This window comes from Lineus longissimus, chromosome 12 (genome assembly GCF_910592395.1).
Source record: "Lineus longissimus chromosome 12, tnLinLong1.2, whole genome shotgun sequence".
Classification (NCBI taxonomy): Eukaryota; Metazoa; Nemertea; class Pilidiophora; order Heteronemertea; family Lineidae; genus Lineus; species Lineus longissimus.
In genome coordinates, this window is record NC_088319.1 from 12,682,711 (window position 1) to 12,700,982 (window position 18,272).

At 41.6% G+C, this 18,272-nt stretch overlaps 1 protein-coding gene across 5 annotated transcripts in view; it reads right to left on the reverse strand.

The window, feature by feature from the left end:
- The window catches only part of LOC135496451 (activated Cdc42 kinase-like), a 53,015-nt gene that overhangs the window by 31,664 nt on the left and 3,079 nt on the right, over window positions 1-18,272 (reverse strand). For 4 of the 5 annotated variants that reach the window (XM_064785760.1, XM_064785761.1, XM_064785759.1 and 1 more), the window contains exons 1-2: window positions 10,796-10,929; window positions 137-250 (exon numbers count right to left, since the gene is read on the reverse strand). In XM_064785760.1, coding sequence (XP_064641830.1) covers window positions 137-250; window positions 10,796-10,828 — 147 coding nt within the window. In that variant the 5' untranslated portion in view covers window positions 10,829-10,929. Of the gene's footprint in view, window positions 1-136; window positions 251-10,795; window positions 10,930-12,821; window positions 12,877-18,272 lie in introns of those variants that run through there. The other variant, XM_064785762.1, reaches the window with a different exon arrangement.

Below are 18,272 nucleotides of genomic sequence, written 5' to 3' on the forward strand. Positions count from 1 at the left end.
TTCTGTTCATAACATGAAAGCTAAAGTAAAAGATTCTTCTGAGGGGCAGTTTGCAGTGTTATTACTTCTGTACTTTGCTGACTGAGGATGAGCAAATCAATCCTGCTTCCACCTTTAGGACTGCCCGCACACTAACCTTGAGATCATTCTTGAATGCATTGTAATAATGCTGGAGCTCTGCCTCTACGAGAAATTCGTAGAGGTCTTTGACTGTTCCCATCCTGCCTGGCGCTACCTCACTGCTTGCACACTGCAATGACACAGAAAAAAGAGGAAAGGTTATTATTTAACAAACTAATTTAGTCTTCGTTGATGAACTCACAGGAGACTGCATCAGAAGTCTTTGGCTATGTCACTGTGTCACCTTGCAACATCACAAAAACAAAAATTTGGGTCATTTACTGTTTCTTTTAACTTCCAGTACCACACTCAGGTTCATACACGCTGTGACGAAGAAAAGATGGCGCGTTTTGAATAGGGTTAATAATCAGTCAGGGATGATCCATAAGTATCAACGTGCATCACAATCAGACCAACAGTCTGGTTGGGTTCGACCTCCTTCCCCTCTCCCCTAATCCTACACTGGTATTTGAAGGACCTGAGAACACTGGTATAACCTTTGACTCCTTTCAAAACATTTTTCGGAGTGAGATGCACATTGATGTTACAGAACATCCCTATACCTGTCATAAACCCTTTAAGAGCAAAACAACAAAATATCTGGTGACTTTTAAGGTAATGAGGCCACAACGACAGCCTACATGGCCAGCATGTACATGTACATGGTGACAGCTGTGATACACTACCACTACCAGTCACTTCCGCAGCACATCCCTCAAACCCAACACATTCTAGGTGAAGTGCACTCACAGTCAGATAAATGTCAGCTTTTTTTAGCGCAGAGAGGAAATAAAACATCAGGATGAATGTCACCATAAAAATAACACCACAGGATTAAGATACTTGACTATCACAACAGGGAGGCTGGCTGGCGATGTCTCAAATGTCAGCAGAATGTTGTGGTTTACCAAGAGTCCTAGACAGTAATGAGGCCAATTTGAGGTGATGTGATTAAGTTGGTGACAGTCACCGATGCAATTCTCAAGATTAACCCTTTGATATTATTAACATTTTACAAGTCTGAAATACTTTGTCAAGGTGACACCTCTGTTTAATAGCAGGAGACCCTCTCAAAGGACACTGGCTTTTGGTCCCAAATTGGCCATTTTCATTTAGTATGACCTCTGTAATCAGGACATTTCTCTATTATGGACAGCATTTCTCAGTCCCAAGGGTGCCTTAACTGAGAGGTTCCTCTGAAGAATCACTCATTGATACATTATGTTCCTCTACTGGCTACAAGGCCAGGCTACATGCAAATTGACAACCGAACGATTGGGTTGAGGTAGTCTGGGGTACCCCATTCTCCCATCAGACATATCAGACACACACCAACATGTTTCATACAGAACAGACAGAACTGATTTTTGAGAAATGACACAACGATATTGTAAGCAAGCAATAAAACGAGACGGTGTTGAATCAAAATGAAACCTACTCTATGGTATCCTATCCTCCAGGGCTCACCGGCAGTGACAGCATCCACTGAACACACAGCAGTACATGTACACACATCAACAAATGTACGCGCTATGTACATCAAGCCACGGTAATGTATCCAGTGTACATGAAGCTGGGCGGCGCAGATCCAATATACCGGTATTATTGATTACCGTAGGATCACAGAATCCACCTGACAGTAGCCACTGCGTAGATCCAATGATGAGTTGGAGACAGTAGACACAGATTTCATAAATTGACTGTCATGATTGAGCTTAAAATCCCTTCAATTCAATGTAAATTGAAAGAGGCTGACAAGGCTTAAACACGCACCACAAAGCTAAATATCCTACTTTTCCCCCGACGCCGGTTCCAACACAGGGAGTCAGCAGAATCCAGAAATTAAGAGTGAAGCAGTGCTCAATATTTGGCTAAAGTCTGATATGTCGTGACGATTTCCAGAGAAGAACAACTGCAGCACAACTTTGGCAGAGAAGCCTATTCACCAGCCGCTGATAGGACCCGAGGTATAATGTAGTAAGGAGAGACACACATGACAGAAATATATGTATCCAAGTTGTGTCGCGATATCTCGAGCTTTGACAGCAACGAGAAAGTGATCACGGATGTATTCCTGAATATGTCCGACATCCAGGGCTGAGTGAAATACCCTAGCTATCCTACGGGATCACGCCAGTACTATTGGCGAACACTACATCAAAGATTAGCGGAGGCGGATAGCGTAAAGATGAAACAGAGATGGCACTGGATCCTGGGATCGTATGAGATTTGCAGAGGTGGCATTCGCATTGATGTCGGAGTAGTAAATTAGATTAAGAGGCTCGTAAGTGTAGGAGCTTGAGCATCAGATTGGAGGATTAGATTTTGTGATGAAGACACAATACCAAGTGACATTTGTAACTGACTGTGCGTTGTAAGATCTATGTGAATGTGAAGCTGTGCAGTTGTCTTTCTTTCAGAGCTTTCACCTTTCCTAGCAAGGGATGAGAGTGACTGCCGGGTAGGCAAATGACTATTGAAAAGCCGACACTCGGTAAGGGAAGGGCAAAAGCATAAAAAGCGAGGCATGACCACATTTTAAAAAGCTTTGTCTTTTGAAGGACACCAATAATGACATTTCCTTTCGAGTCAATGAAAGAATCATGAGGGAGAGTTGGTTCCAAGGGAAAATCACCAAGAGAGTTTCAGCAGAAAATGGGTGAAAAGCATCACCAGAATTGACAAGCTCTTTATTCACTAGGGTACCTTTGTCAGGAAGTCTCAGGTTTACACCAAAGACTTCAGTTACTTTTTTTCTAATTTACACATCTTGATCGAAAAAACTGCGACCGAATCATAATAATCAACACTTCCTTGCTGGCAATTGACTTACCTTCCAGGAACTTCTGATAACTTTTTAAATCATCCATTCCACTTTCAAGGTGTACATCCTTGGTTTAACTCCTGGGCAGGATATTTACATGATATGATACCAGTGTTTACAGCCAGTTAGAAAGGTAGAGTTCTTATTACTTGAAGTTGAGGATGAATGTGTCAACACCAGGAATAATTGGGTGCAAACGGATCATCATACCCAAGTGATTAGAAACTGAGATGAACCCAACACAATTCACATTCAGCAAGTTTGTTGCCAGGTTTTATATTTCGGCAGGAGAACGAGTTTGGGTCAATGAAGGCAGCAGATTGGCCCAAGCAAGGGCTGTGGTCATCACAGGTCTAAGGCAAACCTTTTCAACCACAGCAGCTCTGGCAACTCTGGAGTAAAGCAGTTCCCATCCACATCCATTCACACATTTCAGTTCAATCTGACATGCTCAGGTGGCAGCACCTTCTCATACCGAGTGAGTAATGTTATTCATTTGGACGAGCTTTCTAAGAACAGGACCGTTAGCAATCAAATGTTCCTCTTCAATGTAGGCTTATAGGGCAGGTAGTCTTCCAGAATAAAGGCCAATATATTGATTCATACAGGGCCTAGGGCCATGCTTACAAGAAAACTCAACGACTAGCGAAAACAACCATAAGGAATGGCTCCTTCGGAACACTACATGACAATGACACGAGTCAAGTCCAATGAGACAATGCTAACAACCCCAGCCCGACATACCTCCACACTGTAGTAAACCCTCTTTTTTTAAATAGGGCCTACGGCTCGGCTTATCTTGGACACACCAATACCAGAGATCCCCAATCAAGTACGCCTAATTTACGAAGAATATTAGACTTTTACAAAGAGGAATCACGAAGGTGCTATATCGAGTTTCAAGTGGCCATACACAAACACAGAAAACCCTAATCGAGTAGGCTTAATTGACGAAGAGCATTAGACTTTTTCAAAGATCTGTCATTTTTGTAAGGCCAACTCATCAAGCCATGTGCCACTCCGCTGATGACAATGTAACTTCCTGTTTGGTTAGCCATTGACCTCTTACAAAGGAGAACACTCAACTAAAGATCCGTGCCATGTTGACAATGATTAACATGTTCGACCCAAGCCTGCCCACGAAATTTTTACTTCCGACAGATTTAGGTTTTTCCAAAGGTTGGGCATCATGTTTTAGAAGTGTATTGTGTCCCAGGTCATGGAACTGTGACTCCAAACTACTTCATGGTACCGAGCCTAGCCAAGGGGTCTTCACAGGTCCTGTGGTTCCTCCCCTGCCCCTGCCCTATGTTCTTTTTAAAAATTAGCAGCAGGAATTCACCTTCCATGATTTTGACTGTAGCAGAATGTGGGTCAACATATTTCTTTAATGCTTGGTCATGCATGCAGGAGCACAACTTCCGTAACAACATTCGTAGAACTCCACCAGGGTCGCAGTGCCACACCGTTCAGTGTCACAAGACACATAAGGTTTTGGCCATACACCCTCACTCCCAGAAGACCTGCAAGTGCCATTAAATTTGGAACCTGTTGGGGGTGAGTTTGGGGTTCCGCCTGAGTCCAAAATTGCAACAGAAAATCGCCAGCTTCAGAATGATCTGTTATTGAAAGATAGCAATAACTGAATAATCATTAGAACGTAAGCGATACACAAACCATCCAGGATCTTAGAGCAAAGATACTTAAAAAAGCGATCAATGATTGAATGTTTGTGATGATTGGTGAATGAGCGTAGCGCTCAGGTGTGATCTATTCTTGGCCAGCTGGTGCCAGCTGGATTTCAGGTAAAACATGTATCGCACCGATTCATCAATAACCGTGATCTCGACCAACCGGATGAGGGGCCTACAACCCTACAGCATTTTGTGGGTGTTCTCAACGCGGGATCCGGGTGCATACCAAATGAATGGAGCAGTTTTCCGCATGCATGACTAAGTTGGAGGAAAGTACTGATGAGCTTGATGTAGCTCAGGGAAGTTTTGCCTGAGAAGTATTTCTCTCTGCCATAGTATTTGAGTAAAATCTGGAGCTTCTGTGGACAAGTGGATCAAACTCTCCTATAGCTGTCAAGAGGCCCCTGGTTCAAGCCCCACTGTGGGCATGACACTCCAGGCAGGTCACTTTCTCTACCTAGCCCTAATTTACTTACTGGTTTTTTTGAGCAAACATAAACTTTTCTGCTGTGACTCTCATGGCTTTTGCACGTCTCTATGGAACCATGCAAGTTTTGCATTCTAAATACAGCATTCAGATATGAAGCACTGTCAGCTACATTTTAACATAATATATCTATCAAGATTAGTTTTGGAATGGCTCTAACCCGAAGTCGGTACATGTATCAGCCAAATACTGACTGGCACAAAATAACTTATCTCTTGTGCATGACTAACTCTGACAAAAAAGATGGTTGGTGCTCATGCTTTACATCTTGTAGTGGCCTATCTTCAGAGTCAAAATCGGATCTGCGGCCAGTGTAAAATTGAGGCAACAACATTCTAACCGCATGAGCAAACAGCCAATTTATTCCTAACCTAGGATCGAAAGTAGCTGCAGACATGTTTTATCACCTTTATAGGCTACTTCAGAATTTGAAACTACTAGCCTGGCTAGCGTCTGAAATGAAGTGGCTAAGTTTTACAAGGTTCGGGTAACACAGGTTGCAGTTTACGCCATGAGCGGAAATTCAATTATTATGGGGCTTGGAAGGTAGTGTTGGGCTTTGGCCAGCAGGATGAGAATCTTACGTTTGTAAACTAAACTGCAACATTTTATTGCTATTTCCAATCTCAAGATCTGGAGATTAGAGTGACGCCCAGCTTGATGGCAAAGTTGAATGACCCAGTGTGCCTGACTTGTGATCTTGAAGGTCAGCCAGTGCTCTGCATCTCAACCTGGAAATGGCCAAATGGTTTTCACAGATAGAAACGTTTCTGGATTGGGATTAGGACCAGATGTTATGTGCTTTGAGACTGTAATACTTATATAATTATACAGTGATACCTTAACATTTATTTTCAAAAGACAACACGGACATCGATAAAATTATTGGAAAGGTCAGAAACGTGACATTTTCCTCCACTCCAGGCAGACAGTCGGCCATATTGAACGGGGAATGTACTTTAGCTGCCTAGAAACGGCTCGTGTCTACACGTATCATAGCAACCAAATTCCCCTTCTCCACCGCTAGCAGATTATATTATCAAAGTATGCACCATGTGTTATAGGCGTCAGATTGGTTTCATAGAGGGAATAATAATCTCATCGAGAATTCGAGCAAAGCCAAAATACGCCATTTAACCCTCCAGATACTTGGGTTACCTGGTATGTGTAGATGATTACATGTCATATCATGATATGACAGCCTAGAGTTGTCCAACTTTGGATGTGTTGGATGACAGAATTGGAGAGGTTCTGTGAGAAAGGATTGGTCAAGAAAAGATGGTCGACCCTGGTACAACCAGACAGTAATGGAGCTGGTGAAGACCCACGGATGCTGCGATAAAAGTCCAATGGATTGAGTGGAATGATTTGGATGGAGAGGCCAAGACAGACAGAAGTGGTACGAAACAGTGACAAGAAGGCAATGAGCAGGATGGTAGGCATTGAGTACAGGCCCCTGGAACCTGGCTTGGAAATCACATTTTAAGTCTAAAGCAATGCTATGTTAAATGTCCAGCTCACTGATGCTAAAACGAATCAGACTCTGAGGTGATCCTGCCAAGAGTGGAAACTACGACTTCTTCATTTTGAGCCAGCAGGGGCTCTCATTAAAGGCTGTTATAAACTCCCTCCCTACCACTGAAGAAGACTGGAAGACCAAACACTGACACATCAAATTAGCTATTTCAAACGGTGCCTTTGATTGAATTTGCACCAGTCCCAACCTTCTACAGTTCCCGAGGGCCTATAATGATGTTGCTGATGGAGGAGTAATGTGGTAACCATGGCAATAGTTTAGGATCAAGATGCAACAAGAAATTGAATTTGAGGTTGGCAAGAAATGATGGTGAAACAACTGACAGTAATGATGACGGGTTTGATTCAGATCTGTGGGGAATCAGAGCAACAGTGCCAATTCATAACGTGAGAAGGAGAAACGATTTCTGCGTTCACTCTGGCTTCACCCATCTTGACCTACAATGTTTTACTACAATATTCTAAAACTAATGTTTGCCAGAGACCCCTATGCACAGGTGACAAGAGCGAACCACATTAGCTTTGTTTTCTCTTTACGGTTGACAATATAGTGTGTCAGGTAGCCCTATGAGATCTGATGTGCTGGTCCCAGGTATATTGAAAGAAGCCCCCACCCCCTCAACTCAATGGAAGCGAAAATGAAACTTTCACTCTTCTCATTCAAATGATGTGTTAACATTTCAATGTGATATTCTTTCAACACCTCAGAAAATAGCAGCCTACATTGTAGCTACAGAATTCCAATAAACAGTCCACTTAGTATTTTCAAAGTAGCAATAAAATGCAGAAATTATTTACCAGATAACACATTGTAAGTGCACATCGACAAGTGAGATTCTAATAGTTGTGTGCGGTGCTCAAATATAACGGCGATGAGATTCCAATACATTGTAGCTGCGACAGTGTGGGTCGAGTTAGGGGTTCATGCCCTCCAGCCTGCAGAGAACTAGTTCAATATTTGAAATCACTTGAGAACCAGAAACTATTTCTGGACTCATTTATTGTGTGTTTAGTCGCTGCTGCAAGTCCTGTTGTGATGCTCCCCCCCCCCCCCCCCCCGAAGGGTTGCCCGGATCCGGATGAAGATTGAAGGAATACACCAAGATAACCAGTTACATGTTGTTGACAGATAGGCTAACATCCAATGATATCTAGGAATGAGTATCAGGTATCTTTGCCCATCTGAGAATGTTACGATAACATTTTGAATACAACGATAACATTTACCAGACTTTGATAAGCTCAGGCCTATTTCATGGTCATCATTTTTCTCACTGGGCATTCATCGGATTGTTCATTTCCTTCGGGAAGGCTATATGTTGTTATGATAGAATAACTACCGTTTTTTGTCAATATTATTTCTGGCTTCTGGAAATGTTTTTAAAAAGCCCTATTCGAAATTGCAGTCGGGCCAACTCCCAAACAGTTTTGAAGATCTGAAGACTTTTTTCAGATTTTGCATTTATGCAAGCCATACCAAATTAATTCCCAGTGGTTTCAAATTATTTGTTTTTTCAAGTTGGTTGATTAACCGACCACCTGTTTATGATTTTAAAAGAGACTTTTCACCAATTTATGCACAACATGCAGGGTTAATTCCCAGCTGATGCTGGCTCATCTAGACTAACATACATGTGTTATTGACATGGCATTCAGCGTTATTGATCTAGACTAAAATAAATGAACAGATTTGCATGACTCACTCTCTCATCATCTGTGTCAAACCACTTTATGCATATATTTCGAGCCGGTGTATGGGCGGTTATTACCGCAAATAAAGACAAACCAAAGCAAAGACACCTGTGTAGCATATCAAGGACACGTAGATTGATACTCCTGGGCGGTTATTACCGCAAATAAAGACAAACCAAAGCAAAGACACTTGTGTAGCATATCAAGGACACGTAGATTGATACTCCTGGGCGGTTATTACCGCAAATAAAGACAAACCAAAGCAAAGACACTTGTGTAGCATATCAAGGACACGTAGATTGATACTCCTATGTGTGCCACATCAAAGACATCTGGACCATACACCACATCAAAGATAACGATGCGAAGTCAACAGGCGGCGCCACCGTCTTGGGACAAGTAAAAACGATTTCGACAACTATAGGTTTTTGTTGATATAAGCGACTATTTTTATTTTTATAATCATTTTTTTCTCGCAGTGAAATTTTTATTAATTGATTCAACTTCAATAAGTTAAATGAGAAGAAAAATAAATATCTCGACTTGAAAAAAAAAATTTAATTTCAAATTTTTTTTCTTGACATGAAAAAAAATATCTTGACTAGAAAAAAATTATTTCGACTAGAAAAAAAAATCATTTCGACTTTTTGAAGCAAACGGCTTGCCATAGGAGAGAGGTGGCAAATAACAACAACGTCAACAGGCAGCGTACGGCCGCCAGCAATCTACAGTGGCGCCGCCTGTTGACTTCGCATCGTTATCTTTGACGTGGTGTATGGTCCAGATGTCTTTGATGTGGCACACACAGGAGTATCAATCTACATGTCCTTGATATGCTACACAAGTGTCTTTGCTTTGGTTTGTCTTTATTTGCGGTAATAACCGCCCAGGAGTATCAATCTACGTGTCCTTGATATGCTACACAAGTGTCTTTGCTTTGGTTTGTCTTTATTTGCGGTAATAACCGCCCATACCGGTGGGTGAAAATGATATACATGTGCATTGGTTGGAGTAGCCTTTTACAAACAGGCTTCCAGATGGACGAGTGCGCAGATTGAGCCCGCTGCTGGATAATGGACTGCCTGTCCTGCAGTCATCATTATCGCTAAAGACTTGATGCCCTGAGATAGGCAAAGGGAGGACGTGTGGCTGAAAGTGCAATGGCAGGCCACTCTACCTTCCAAAATGAGTGTCCTACTCGACCAAGTCCAAGGGCTCAGCTCGCACTAACAATTCGACCGTCATCAGCAGGTCCCTTGTCTCACTCTTATCTGGTGTTTATAAACCTTATGAGGGGATGACGCACTTTGACATCGGCCTAGTCACAGGATAAAAGAGAGGTTGGGACATATTCAAAACATTTTGGTGGAAGATGAAAATGCCATGCGTGATTTGATTGAGTTTTGGTGGCAACACCACTTCCCACTGATCTACTATATATACCCTAGCGTTTCTCCTTGAGAACAGTATTTGATTTTTTTCTTTTTGAAAACTTTGCCAGTAAACCTCTCAGCATCTGTTGATTTGTATCTGCGCTGATTGAGCAAGACTTGTACTCTTTTCTTGAATGAGGAGAAAAAGTTCACCTTGTCTGCGTCAAGCAACAAGATGGATAGATTCCAGAGAGAGCGAACCACCTAATCATCAAGTCGCTGTTTATAGCTGAACGAAACATAGGAAACCTCTTGCAAGAAAAAGTTAGAAGTATTTGCTCCCGTTGTACCATATACCATAGATGAAGTACTACCATAGATGTACATGTGGTACCAAATGCCATAGATGCTCTACCATACACAATAGATGGTCGGAAGCAGGCCATGAACCAAAATAGGATGGTACAGAAAAGAAACACAAGGCAAAACTAACTTTCTAAAACATGCCGTGAATTACACACTGCTGAATGATTCAAGTATTTATTGCTGTCCCATTTGCAACTGGTGGATATTGTGATTATAATTGAATGAAACTTGCTATTTATCAATAACCCCAACCTCAATTAGCACCAAGAATTCTGTACATCATCGTCAAGTTGCATGTTGTTGGAGAAGACACCGGATGTGCAGGGTATTGACCTGAAGAAAGACTGAAAGGCGAGGTCACCTTCAAAGAGAGACAGACATGGTGGATGTAGGACAGGCAGTATTCAAGAGGCAATACCCATGCCATTGGTTTGTTTGGGCGCAGTTGCCGGAAAGCAGCAGCTGAGCTTACGGCTGAGCTTGCAATGAATCTTGTTGTTGGACATTGGGAATGCCAGCTAAAACAAGCACCATATAAACGCACTTCTTTGCCAGTGGAAGATGACCTCAACACATGCCAACCTCAGGACTGAAGACATTCCATCAAGAGGACCAAACGTTGAAGAAGATGAAAAAACGACATAGGCATCCTGTTCAGACTGGGTGTTAAGTCATGATTTCCGTTCCGTGTCATTTGGCTTACCTCTTGCTCCTCCAGTTTCTTCACCTTCACCATCTTTCTCTTGTGTTTCTCCTAACCGAGTTCCTGTCCACAAAAAAGTATCCACAACTTTCAAACCAGACCAAGCTACGAAGTTGAATGGATGTGGCTTCTGGACAACCCATCACATCACTAAATCAAAATGGGGCAGTGATATCATAAAATCTGATGCAGCAGTCCATTTGAGTACAGTGGGGTATGCCTAGATGGGAGTGCTTCGCAGATGTTTTCAATTCATTATTGCCACATAAATGTCACCATTGATTACCCAGGGGAGGGATGACCTAGATAGAAAGCAGTCAGGGATGTCAACAACAACATCACTGTTGTTCAAGATTCACAGAAGATTAAAGGGAATGGCCCGTCAAAAAATGGGGAGTTTTGGACGGCCCGGTCAAAACCTTAGGCGGGAATAAGGTTTCATTGATAAATATAAGGAGTTTCAAGGCCCCCAAATCACTTGTAAGGTTCAATAGATACTGGCCTTTCATTGGTTTACCGTCTGCGTATCATTTACTTACTCTCATTTTGAAAAATATGACAATATTTACGATCACGTTATTGATTTTTGCAACATTTTCGGTAACGCGCCCCTTGCGGATCTGTAAGGAACCATTCGGATGCTTGAAAAATGCTTCGTCTCGTCGATTCGCTCGCGGATAAACGCATCAGATTGACTGCAGCAACTTTTAATTGTTGGAGACAGAGAAGGAAGGAATATGATTATCAGTTTGATGAAAACTTTGCAAAGTTTCTTCTTGGGACTCGAAATCCATACTACTATTCTCTCCATTTTCCATTTTCTCCTCTCTCCAACTCACTACTATCGCTATTGACTGCGTAACATACACTAACATTCTTTCGCTATCATTGCTAACTTCATTTACTAGAACACTGGCCTCTTTGTAACTGATTATGTAACCCATAGTGGAAACACTTGACAGCGCCGCCCGGCATGATCCACGTGCTACTGGCATATTTATAACTCGTAATAAATAAGGTTGTAAAAATATGCAAATGAGATGCCGTATATGGAAACCATGACGTCACTAAGCAGTTCTTATTTCTGCTACGGGTGGCGCTGTTGCTTGCTTCTGGAGGCGCTATTCAACCTCTTTAACTGCTTATACAGAAGAACAAGAGAATCGCATTCAAAGACATTAGATTGAGACATAATATGCAAAAATAACAATGGAAATCTTCTAACAGAAGAATCAGGAGTAATTTCTTGGCTTCGTGAAAAGATTCCTACAAAAGAAACACATAATATTTTCTTGTCACAAAAAGAACTTAATTCAAAATATTGAGTTTTGGAATAATTCTGGCTTCCTAAAGCAACTTAATTCAAAATATTGAGTTTTGGAATAATTCTGGCTTCCTAAAGCACATTTGACTAAGAGCAATTTACAAGAATTGTTGGTAGTTCTACACGGATGTTCGCTCACTCGTCCAGTGTCGTCCTGACCCCTGCCCACTGACATTCCTTTCCTAATACTTTCTGAAAATGTTTTTCTTGTCACCTTTTTGCTTAGAGTGGCCTATGAACTCCTGGATTGGCATATATATTAGCTGAGAGATATTTGCAATGAAGCCATACTTGTGGGTGTTCATGTCTCAAGGAGTTGTCTTTAGAATTTAGACTTGTAAAATTGTCTTCGTTACAAACCTTAGAACTCCGAGATTATGAACCCTCTTAGGCTCTTGGAATCGAATAAACTCTTAGTTACTTATAGCACTATCTGTGTCTTGGCAACATCTTAATTCCTCACTCACTCACTCACTCAGTCATGTCAGTGTTGGTATTGGCGCTTACCACTAAACCAAAAGAATATTGAGTGGAGAACACCCTGATGAGAGGAACACCAGGGTCTTGTTGTTCAACCATCAGCACAAGTCCGTGGAATGCTGTCAAATCTAATTAAGAAGCTTTCTGCCCAGATAGTCTCCAAGAGCATAACTGTGGCCAATGTTTCTTTGTGCTTCCTCTTCAAATAGAAGTATTTCTCACCTGATGCTAAGAACCAGTATCCTTTTGGTCAATTACATCCTGGATGGAGTTCATTCTGCAAAGAAACAGACACAAAGGAATGATTAGTAAATGAATTTTAGAAAATTCCGGATGCACAACTTTTTTGCTGCTGAGCATGAGATCTGCTGGCCAAGTATATCAGTGAATGTTTGATTCTGCATCCAAAGCCTATAAACTGAGGCATGATACCTTGTGGCAGGTGATGACAAATTTTCATCAATACCAATTTGCTGCTGGACTTCTGCCATCCAACAACTTTGCAACTATACAACCGACATTGGGGTAAGAATTTTAAGAGAATGGCATATATAAATAAAGTCTAGCAAATGCTTTTACTTCAATTTTGTACAGAAAGGTCTAGTGTAAATGTACATGGAGTTTTAGATAAAAGCATTTGCTAGTCTTTATTCATATCACCCATTATCAATATGAGGGGTTACAGAAGTATGATTTTGCCCTAAAATGGTACTAGCGTACATTTTCTTTATAAATCAAGTTCATGGCTGAGTGTTTAATGTCACCAGCACAATAAATCATGTGGACCACTTCAGAGGAAACATGCACTTCAAGGACTCTGACTTGCTCTTGAAAAAAGTTTTCTATCCAGACTGGATTTTTTTACCACATACCTTGGGTGAAGCTGAAGTTGAATGGGATATGATCACTGGGAAAGCAAGGAACAGTAAACTTCTCATTGTAAAAACATGATCAACATGGTCAAGTGCTTGCCCGAGGCTAGGAGAACACGGTGTCATTGGAAATCATATGAGGTCCCTGCTTGGTTCCCCTACTGGTTGCTCAACATGTGAATCGCCATTTTTTAAAGCCCATTGCCGCCATAAATGACTAGGTAGTAGCAAACCAATCTGATGTATTTTTGTAAACTTCTATTTCACAAGCAGGATAAGAAACTCGACCCTTCACTGACGATTAAATTAGCATTTCTAATGTAATGTAAGACAAAGGGGCAGGTTCCCACCCAGAATTCCACAACGACACACCGAATTCCACGCCTAATTATAAATGCATTGAATGATGATGGAGCAGGCCATAACCTAGAAAAGAAATACCCATGCGAAAGGAAAGAACTCACGACTTCGGGGACAGGATCCCACAGAATCTTTTAGTTACCAGTATTAAGCCCTGTACTAAAAACCTGCCGAATTTTAGCATAATCTCACTCACCCCAAATAAAAGTGAACATGCAAATTTGCAAGAGGAAACTCGAACATCTCAAGAGTGATATATTTACTTTTATCTGGACCAAGCAAATAAAATAGTTTGCTATACTGTTCGTTTCATCGCACTCGAGAACTCTCCCCGGAAATGACCGAGGCAAGTGGTCATAAGTCAAACAAATTGACTCATAAAAAGTTTAAAATGTTCCCATTTTCCCCTCATTGATAATTCTATGTAGCAGATTGTTTCAATGAATTCAGTTGATTTGTTTCCCGCGATAATTTCGAAATTGGCTGATCTAGTCCGAACGTGCTAATCAACATTTTTTGAAGTAATTATTTTGGCATAGTGTATAGATAATTGCGATGGCCTAACACATTATATTTGTAGACCTACATTTGTATGGCAATACCCATTTTGGATGACTTTTTGAGCTGACTGGCAATTATTGAAGTGACGCCTGCCTATGGCATGTATGGATGAGGGATTGCTATCTATGGAACAAAACCTGCCATTTGCATGTGTGTGTCAGTCATGTATGATTACTACAGTAGAACATTTTTTAGTTTTCTACAAATCTTTTTATATCACAAGGTTAATGATTGAAAAGGAAATGACTGAGTAATAAATGTGTCAATTACTCAAGCAGAACAGGCATCCGGTTTCATGAAATATTGAAATACAAAGCACCTGATGTACTACTGGAACACATTCACACAACGCACCCGCCCAACAGAACTGAAGTTGGACATGAAAATTCCACAACTGGTTTGAATACAATGCGCTACAACAGGAAACTTGAAGCATCTTTTTCAGTGATTCGGTTTCCTCAACTTCTACTTGTTCTGAAGAGCAAGCGACCATACCCTTCATGTACGTTTTTGAGGTTCCAGGTGCATAGAAGTACAACAGGGCAAGCAGAAGGGCAAGCAGAAGGCCCAACCCCTTGAGATGGACTCCCATTCCCTAAACCGTATCCATATTGGCCTGAAAAACGCTCACAAACCCCTTCTGTCCAAGACGGAACACAGAGTATGCTAAATCAGATTGAAATTGAAATCAAAGGTCAAAATATCACTACTCTACCTGGCCAAAGATATTTGACGTTTAGTGTATGTAGGACACTGACATCATACCAAAGATCACTTCAATTTCAATGCACAGACCTAGATGCAATTCTCATGATTTTCCTCTAAATTTGACACTCCTATGAACGACCAAGACTTACATCCTCCTACGAGCACATCTCGAAGGCGGCTTTGTGAACGACTAGAAATCTATGAATATCACATCAAAACATTACCAGGCAGAGAAGAAAAGGCTCAAAAAAGATTTGAGTGGGTCATTTTGAATAGATTTTTAATAGCTGGAGGGAGGACGGGTGCATGTACAAACTTGAAAACACAGTCTAAGAACAGAAAAGTGGATGACAGCAGAGCTGTCCAGTATCAAATCGTTTTTTATCCTAATCATTTTTTTGTAGGAAGATGCTTATACGTTGAGAAATGTTCTTGCATTTTCTGGGAAGGCTTTCCAGGCCCTTCACTTGGTCAATTGTCCAACAAAGCCTCAAGACAGACAAAGGCCAACAGTTCAGCTTTTGTCGAGCGTCAGCGATCTGGTGACAAAAAGATATTTATCTTCAACACAACTATCAAGTTACAAGGTGAACATGTTGCAGTTGACCGCTCGTTTGGCATGCATGAATTATCACCAGCCAATAAAGCCCAGGAATTCAAGCTATTGATCAAAGATTTAGACCTAGAATAACCATTGTAATCACATCAACACCAGACTTAGAATTCCCAGGTACGTACATCACAAACCCGGAAAGGTCTCACGAGTCACATAGGCTACCCGGAGATTTGGCAAACTTATTTTACTTCGAAGTGTATGGCTATCAAAATGTCCCAACTCAACTGCCAAGTGGAATATGAGAGTGCTAGGGCCCTTGACATTGGAGAACTTGCCAAGTTTCAGGATAAGGCAAGGTGCCGAAATAAAACTTTAAAACTTCCTGCCAGAAGACTAGTGTTGCATTCACTGACACTCTATAACATTTTAGCAGTGTTGTTGTACTGTGTCTGTGACCCGCTGTCATGATCACAACAAAAATTTCTCATTTACGGTGGTCATCGCAGCTGTGCAAGAATTGGTGATCGCAGCACCTGATATCTAATCAAACCCAGAAAGTACCTGTTATAACTGCCAATGAGAGATGTTTTGTCGCTCATTGGCAGGCTTCTACTGATCGCAGGTGGAGGGGCAAAAAGATGACCCAAACGCCTGCCATGGGAGAATAGTCACTCATATATCAGCATCAGTCTCAACAAAGTTTGGCACTTTCGTGAGAACCTGCTGTGTTACACCATGATCTGTGGCAAGCAGATTAGGCATCATTGGAACAAACTTTTACTCTAATTGATAGACAATGGAATGATTTAGTAACTAATTGACAACACATCAGCCAATGCCATTTCACTAGGCAATTAGGTGATTCTGGATGAATTCTTCAGTGCAAATGATATGTCCCAGTTTTGGGAGCTACATAAATGTCAATTTGGAAATCAAAGCATTATCAGATTTTATATGCGAACAGAAAAGCCTGTGAAGGCAGGCGCGGAATTCATTTGCATTTGTATCTACTTTTCATGCATAACCGCTCAGTCCCTATACATGTACATGTACAAGCGAAGGTTTCCAATGTGGTCACCAATCAGAGAGGCGGTTACCAAGGCGACCACAAATCAGATTCAGATTCGACCACATAGCCCCCCATGGATGTGATGATGGACGCATACTTATCCAGTCAACAATGTCACTTATCTAACAATAAGTCAAGCTGGTAGTGTGACCATTGGCCGGCTGTCTAGATTCTGTTAGTAGGAGACAGCTGAATCTCAGTTTTCTACACTCGGAGTTACTTTTTCTGTCCACATTTTCGTCAAGCTGACAACAATTGCGTTCTGGTGCGTCCCTTTTCACCATTACCCTCCTGCTGTTTTTCCTCACTTTGCCCAATCCCAAAAGACGACCGGAAGATCATGAAGATCGTAACACCTCCAATGTACTGTCACATTAGGTTTGTCCTCGAAATTTTTTTATACCGGAAAACACTCTTCATTCAAAAGCCCAGGAAATGACGCAAGGCACTTTTCAGTTCACCGATCTATCGCCCATTGCAGAACGGTTAGTCCCAATGACGTTATAATTTTGATGTTGCATCACCTAACATGGAGAATCCACTTTGGATAATTGACAGGGCAATTATCGAGTTGATGGATCAGTGGATTTCTAGACATCTCGGAGGACGATCACGGCAATTTAAAAACTATACACCTGATTGAAGATCATAGAGCACACACCATATTGTCTATCCATTCCGACACCAACTAAATTGTAATGCGAGGATATGCCGCATTATCTGACGATGGGGAAATACATGTAAGGGGCTAACTGGTCATGTCCAAGTCTTGGCAATACTTTATGATTGAATACCGCCCCTCCGGCATAGAAGGGCCAACTTCCAGTACCCCTACCTCAATCAGAGCTGAGGGGTAACTGAGGACAAGATTTGGGGAGAAGTAGTGATAGTCCCTCTTACATGTAACATTTGACAGCAACTGGTCTCAAGGGAACTGGTCTCATCAATGTCCATGGAGATACCTACAAAAAATTTCTATTCCTCGTCCTGAGCCTCCATCTGAAACTACCAGGACAGGCCTCAAGGGAAGTATGGGGTCACCAAAGACCATGAAGTTACCCCTGCATTGAAATGTGTTACACTAGACATTGGCCATTGCCTTCCACCTTGAACATGGAAGCATACAGCGTACTCCATGTCATGAAAAAAACACTTTTTTCTCTCTCTGATTTCTATATCAGGCCTGGGTCTGGGAGCGCTCAGCATGAGTCAGTTGTCAGTGATATCAGCTGAAACAAATTCATATTCTGATCAGCGCTGACTGTTACATTTATGGTTACAGGAAAATTCGTCCCCGGATAATTCGTCCCCGGAAAATTCGTCCCTGCAAATTCGTCCCCGGATAATTCGTCCCCAAGGAAAATTCGTCCCTGGAAAATTCGTCCCCGAGGATAATTCGTCCCCGAGGATAGTTCGTCCCCGGAAAATTTGTCCCCGAGGATAATTCGTCCCTGGAAAATTTGTCCCCGAGGATAATTCGTCCCCAGAAAATTTTGAAAGTTTCTGATTTTACTTTCCAAGACTCTAAGTCTTGTCGAATGGACTGT